The sequence below is a fragment of the Vicia villosa genome, unplaced genomic scaffold (assembly GCF_029867415.1).
Source record: "Vicia villosa cultivar HV-30 ecotype Madison, WI unplaced genomic scaffold, Vvil1.0 ctg.000011F_1_1, whole genome shotgun sequence".
Taxonomy (NCBI): domain Eukaryota; kingdom Viridiplantae; phylum Streptophyta; class Magnoliopsida; order Fabales; family Fabaceae; genus Vicia; species Vicia villosa.
This window is the reverse complement of record NW_026704941.1, coordinates 697911-705142: the sequence shown is the minus strand read 5'-3', so window position 1 is coordinate 705142 and position 7232 is coordinate 697911. Positions and strand designations below refer to the sequence as shown.

The following is a 7232-nucleotide window of genomic DNA, read 5'->3' as shown; positions in this document are numbered from 1 at the left end:
ACTTGAAAGTATATGGCTAGAGGAAAATAAATCCTCTTGCCCCTTGATATGTACTGAGCCTCTGAATTGGAAGGTATGTGGCCAGAGGAAAATAAATCCTCTTGCCCCTTGCAGGGAACCTAGTCTTTGATAATGACACTTGAAATTGTGCGCCCTAAATTCCTAAGATCTTTGAAAGGGTTAGTTAATCATGTTATGATGTCATGATGTCGTGATGTTATGCGAATGCAATGCATCAGGTAAAGCGTGAGATAACAAGGACGAATGAGTCCTACAAACAATTCCTGCAAGGAAACTAGAAAGGTTAGTAGCACACAAATCACACAAGTGTCCTTAAGTTTAAAGGCTTGCATGGAGTCCATAGGTAAGTACCCTCCCCACTGAAATTTAGTTGGCTCAACCTGTCCTACATAAAGATCGGGTTCTAGGGAGCTCATATCATTGACCTTTCTCGAAGGCACTTATCTCAGTTCGGCAATCGAATCACCAACCGAAAAGGTCCCGAAAGTCCAGTCCATATGAGTGTAGCTTCGAGTATCAACCAACTTCAGTCGGAACCAAAGTCAGCCATCTCGCTACTTTCTAAAAGGCTAAAGTTTAGTTCAACTAAGGTTCTAGGGGCGAATTAGTGCTTAATGACACCACGCGGTAGCCAAGCATTTCCTCGAGTCGGATCCCAAGGAACACCAGGACAAACCAATGTGTCACACTAACGATGGCCATCAAATCAACCACATCAGTATACGCTGTGCAGTCTCCTTGATCTCATGCCATTTTCCTAAGGTACTCAGATCCGGGTTAGGATCTTTCACACAGAACAATCCCAAACAACCTTTAAGAATAAAGCATACAAACAAACAATTAAAAACATTTATAATGAACTAAGCCCTAAGGTAAACCCCTCTTAAAGACTCCCCAGCAGAGTCGCCAGTTCTGTAACTCGGTGAACTGACTTTTATTTTAAAAGCAACAATGTTGCGGTGAGCATGAGTCGCCACCGATTTTTATTTTGTCCAATGTTAGGAAGGGTAAAAAGTACAGAAAAAGACCCTTTTTTAAAAGAAACGGGCTCGGGGGGTAAGTTATGAAAAGGGAAGGTGCAAGCACCCTTTTCATCCGTAGTTTTCTACGGGCTCTTAACTTGCTTAGCTCATGTTTTGTTTGTTTTGAATTGAAGAGGGACGTAAGGACTTTAGCGTAAATGCGTAGCCTTCGCCTTTGAAAAAGTTTTTGAAAAGATGTTTTTTATTGAGCTAGGCAGGTTACGAGAACTACCCTAATTAACTGGTCTTTTTCTATGCTTTTTACGATTCCCAGGATTATACATACTATATAGAAGTAGGAAATCCTTGTTATATTGGACGTGTTCGGGACATCGAAGGGTCATCGTATGGTCGTTGAAGGCAACAAGTAGAGGAACCTTAGCATTTTAGCGGGACTATCATCATTCTTCGAGGGACGAGATCATTTACCGAAAGCAACCTTAAGGGACATCGTGGGACTATGATCTTTTATGATGATTTTATTCGAGGGTCATCGTTTTGCTAAGATACCTCTACATTCGAGGGACAAACCATATAATCGTAAGGCGACCGAGAGGGGCGTACCCTAAGGGTGAGTGAGTGCAAGTGTGTTATATTCGATTATTTATTTATCTTGAATTTTTAGTTAGCTAGCGATTGATTTTAATTTTAATCATACAATCCTAAACATACATCTAACACAATATATATGATAATAAAAATACAAAAATTAAAAATGCGGGAAAGTAAAGAGGTCCACTATAATTTTTTACATTTTTTACCTATATACATTCTAATACTCAAATAAAGGCATAAACAAACACGCGTCATACAAGTGATTTTGAGATGAGAAAAGAAATCGGGAGGAAGTAAGATTTAGTCTTTGAAAAAATAAATGAGATACGGATCTAAAATAGCTACTAATTTTAACTTAATCTTATCCTAATTCTAAATCAACACCTAATTAAATTAATTTTGGCTGAATTTTACTAAAGAAACAAAATATTGGTGTTTTACTAATTCTTGAATAATTACTAAAATTAATTTGTTTAAGTTAATTCCTTTAAACTAATTAAGTTAATTAGATAAAATAAAGTAAATTATTCGCTAATCCTAATTATTTGATTTAATTAATTAAATTATACTAGTTGATTAACCTAAGTGTACTAATTATTGAATTATTTAATTAAGAAAAAAAAAGGATAATTAGTGGAAAAAAGAAATAAAATGAAAAAAAATTGGAAGAATGCCACAGCTGGGAATCGATCCATGTTTCTACGTTCACAAGCGATTCTCCCTTGCCATCTGTGCTGCGCTTGATTTGTTGAAAATAAAGCGCTGGTTATTAATAAATAAAAAAAAAGAACGAAACAGAATGAGTCAAACGCTGACCCACTAACTTCGCTGGACCAATCACGTTTGGAGAGAAGCAGTCAACGGTTTGACTGACCAAAAGCCTGCGCACGCGTGGAACGAGGAGACCACGAACACTGGTCATCATCATCTTTGTCAGTACCTGCGGAAATCCTTGCGATTTTACCTACAACATTACCTGCGGATTTCGTTGTTTTTTCTTTTATTCAACCTGCAACCATGGAAAACATACCAATACAATTCGAACAAGATTTAAAGGCACCCAGATCATATAAACAAGCTCTTCTGAGTTCAAAAACATGATTGGTTTCGATCGAAAACACCTACACATGGAGATTCGAAGGAAGAAAGTAAGAAGCCCTAGTAATGGTGAATCACCATATGCGCGTTTAAGCTTCCGTTTGAGGGTTCAAATGCCTTCTGTTATCCATCATAAACTCAAAGGAAACATCAAAACATATTAAAATATCGTCATATAAGCAAAACGAAATCAAACAAATATGTAAATTTTGTAAGTGATGAGATATGCGTGTATAAGTAGCATGGGAGTGTTTCTAGGGTTCTTACCTGTTATTTGGTGCCTGGTGAGCAACCTGGGATGATTGGTTGGACGTGGAAAGGACTCCAAATATCAAACGAAAATTGAACTTTTGTGAGATTTTTTGGACTTTTGGAGGCGCTCCAAAGGCTAGGTTTTTTTTTCTTCTCATGAGGCTGCAAACTTATGAATATATAGTAGCACATTAGGGTTGAGAAGAATTTGGAAAGAATCAATTGACTTTGATTACAAATAATTTGATTTGATTTTTTATGCAAAACTTTCTTTTTTAAGTCCAATTCTAATTCTTGCATCTTTTCCACGATTCAATGGCCCTTGGATGGAGTTGGATTTGATTTGGATGAAAGGAATATTCCATGGCATATTTTGTAGGATTTAATTTGATTTTATTTTGATTTATATTGAATTAAAATGAATAAATCCAAATATAAATGTAAAAAAAACCAAATAAAATATCCAATGACATATGGACTTTTAATGAGCTTGAAATTTCGTGGATACCATGAAAATATTGGCCCATTACTAAAAAATGCAAAGTTCTTCTCTTAGGTTTTTATGCCATTTCTTGAAAATCGCCCACCTTGTACCAATCATATCTCCCTCATTTTTTATCACATGAAGGCGTTTTTGTGCATTTTAGAAACCTTAAAGAGTCTTCTAAAAGATACTTTTGGTTTCACCTTCATTGAACTTACCATGTTTATTTACCATCCTTTGAGAAAAAACGTCTTTTTGTTGACTTTCAGAAGGACCTATAATGTATTAGCTTGTATCATCCAACTGGTGCATTTCTTGACTTTAGACCCAACATCAAAGTTGTAGAACATGAAATTTCCTTGAGAATAGGCTTTGGTTGGGCAATTTTTGGTGAACCATGTGAGAGTTATGATCGGTCAAAGTTCAGTTGACTTTCCCTTTAAAACCCTAATTTAGTAACCTCTTCCTTTGATGATTTTGGACCTTTTTCCTGATGAATCATGATCAAATTTTGATCAAATGATGAATATAACATAAAAATGTTGATGTTGCCCAAAAATCGGGAGTTTTGACTGTACTTTGACCATTATTGACTTCTAGGTCAAAGATAGTCGACTGTTGATCGTTGGGGCGTTTGAATGAGCAATCCTGTGGATCAAGGCTTGAAATTTGTCATGAGGGTCCTTTGAGGCATATGAGAGGCCATGGTGCCTATTTGGGGCCTCAGAATTTGATTATCCTAGAGAAAATATCAAACCCTAGTTCTAACCTTCATTGCTGAGCTCAATTATCATGAAATGTAATGGGCAAATTTTGGGGTATGACAATGGGACTAGACGAAAGCATGCGTATTTGACTGACTGTCCAAAATAAAGAGTGACAGTATGGGCCATGAAGACAATTTCACTACGAGACAAAGACATAACTAGTTGATTTAATAAAGGATAATACAAATACAAATACAAATACAAATACAAATACAAATACAAATAGAAATACAAATACAAATACAAATACTAATACTAATACAAATACAAAAAACATTATCAATAAAAATACAGATACAAAATACAAATGACATACAACTAATTGTTGGTGGAATTGGATCCACGGTTAGGACAGGTATTTTTATTGTGCCCGACTTCACGACATATGCTACACTTTTGTACCATTTTCTCATGATCCATCTCGGTTGTGATCCGGGTGCTATTCGGGCGACCTCTTTTCTTTCTCCGCATGTTATCATTATGCCAAACCATGTCCCCTTCATACGCAGGCCAATAATCCTCCTTTGCCATCACTTGAAATGAGTTGTTGTACACCCCGAGAAAGGTATCCGCCTTGTAAATGGGAGATAGAAGTGCTAACGGATCTTGATGCGCATACGAACATGCTGCAATTACATGAGAGCATGGCATCCGAAAGGCTTGAAACTTTCCACAATCGCACCACCCTTCATCTATAAGAACCCTGTATTGTTGTCTCGGAAGGCCCTCGTTATGGTCAATCGTTTCTTTAACACTGAAGGTCCGGTTGAATCGATCGAAAGATGTCACAATGTGGCTGTTGGCTTTGGTAGATTGCTCTTTCATGAATTTGATGCATGTTTCGCTGAATAATTGTCCGGATTCTATAACTGCATTCCAACGCTCACCTCTTCTTGCGAAAAGAGAAGCCATCCTATAGTATGTTGCTTCCACCAAGGCAGTAATTGGAAGGTGTCTGATGCCCTTAAACACCCTGTTCATAGACTCCACAAGATTCGTAGTCATGTGCCCCCATCGCTTCCCGTTGTCGTATGATCTGGTCCATTTCTCTCTAGCAAGATTGTCTACCCATCTGCCTGCATCTGGATTTGCCGCTACAATTTCATGTCGATAATATTGGAACGTCGGTTGAGTCAACGCATATCCGGCATTGACAAGAGTCTTCCGAAGAGCCCTGTCCTTTATCTCCCGCATGAAATTTTGTGCAATGTGTCGAATACAGTAAACATGCGTTGAGGTTGGGTTTTGCCACCCGTTTGCTGGATTGTTGTAAGCACTCTCGATGGCAGCGTGTCTGTCTGAAATCAAGCAAAGTCCAGGTTGGGGGGCAACATGTGTCCGAATATTTCTGAGAAAGAAACCCCAACCTCCAGCAGTTTCTCCTTCCACAAGAGCGAACGCAACAGGAAAGATGTTACTATTTCCGTCTTGAGCCACAGCCATCAACATGGTGCCTTTATATTTTCCGTACAACCAAGTTCCATCTATTTGAAGAATTGGTTTGCAATATGAAAATCCTTGCACACATGGGCGGAAAGCCCAGAAAAGCCTGTGGATATCACATTTCGTTGAAGGGACGTTCCGTCTGGAGATTGCGCCGGAAGGGTCTCTAAAATAGTAACGGTTCCAGGAGCATAAATTTGAAGCGCATATAAGAAATGTGGGAGTCGTTTGTACGAATCCTCCCAATTTCCATACACAATTTCGATCGCTTTGGTCTTTGCTAGCCACGCCTTTCTATAAGAGGGAGTGTAATTGTATGTTGCAACGATATGAGAGATTATCGTTTTCACCTTTAACGATGGATCGTTTTCAACTAGAGGCAAGATTTCTTGACAAATAATGTCATAACTTAGCTTACGGTGATCTTGTGAAACATTTGTGTTAACACATGTGTGATCTTGGGAAATATATCCTATAACCCATGAATCACTTCTCTTCCTGTATGATGCATGCAACCTGAATCCACAATCAGTGTTACTACAATAAATTTTGTACCTCTCAACATTGGCGCGATCAACTCTAAAATCAACATTGTTAGCCATATGAAATCTTTTTATGGCCATGATACATGCCTCCTTAGAACGAAATCTGTCTCCTACTTTTAACCGTTGATCTGTTTGAGTGTATGGATCATAGAAAATATCAGTCGATGGTTCGTCATCCCCATCAAAATTCAAGTTCCTCATGTGCGCCGGAGGCATATGCACTTGATCTCGTGGAACAACAACTTCTGGTTCATCTTCACTTTCCTCGTTGACCAAGTTATCAATTTCTATTTCCGATGCTTCTTCTTCTTCATTTACAACGTCGACCTCTGCTTGCTCGTCTTCAAGTGCATCAATGACTTGTGACTCAACCATTTGTGTGGGTTGAACTTCTGGTAGAGTAACATACAGTTCTATGCAGTCTTAACCAGAATACTCATGATTGGCGAACATATTCTGCATGTCTTCATCGTCTTTGATCTCAACTTGGATAAACTTGACCGAGTTGTCCCCACGAAGAAATCGATATTGGTAAAAAATCTGGGATACACCACCCATTGCAAGCTTCGTCTCTAATCTCCCTTTGAAGTAACTGAAATTTGCTTTTCTGCTTAAACAAAATCGTTTAACCTCGGTGTTTCTAAACAGAAAACCAACTTCTTCGTTGTCATATGTCTCGTCAAAAACATGAGCGTTGATAATGTATTGTGGAGGGGCCATTGTTGAGTGGGTAAAGAGTGTTATTTTAGATGTGAAATGAGATGTGTAATAAGTTGTGTTATTTTTCACATTAGAGGTATGCTTTTATCGTCACAAACTTACTTTGTTGAGTTGAGATCATTATGACACCGGTGAACTGCTGCACAGTCGACTTGACCAGACACAACCATATTGAGCAGTGCATACTGTACAATCACATGCGAATAAAGTTGATGGAAAATGAATTCCTGTATCGTCACAAACGTACTGAGTTAATTTGAGGTGTGCTTGATACTGGTGAACTGAGAGGATTATTCCGAATCTACAAGCATGTGGCTTCGGACAT

General features: G+C 38.2%; 1 protein-coding gene across 1 annotated transcript; it reads right to left on the bottom strand.

The window, feature by feature from the left end:
* Positions 1–5683: 5683 nt before the first annotated feature.
* On the bottom strand, positions 5684–6562 carry LOC131621793 (uncharacterized). The gene has a single exon (XM_058892833.1). The coding sequence runs from the start codon at positions 6560–6562 to the stop codon at positions 5684–5686; it is 879 nt and encodes a 292-aa protein (XP_058748816.1).
* Positions 6563–7232: the final 670 nt, after the last annotated feature.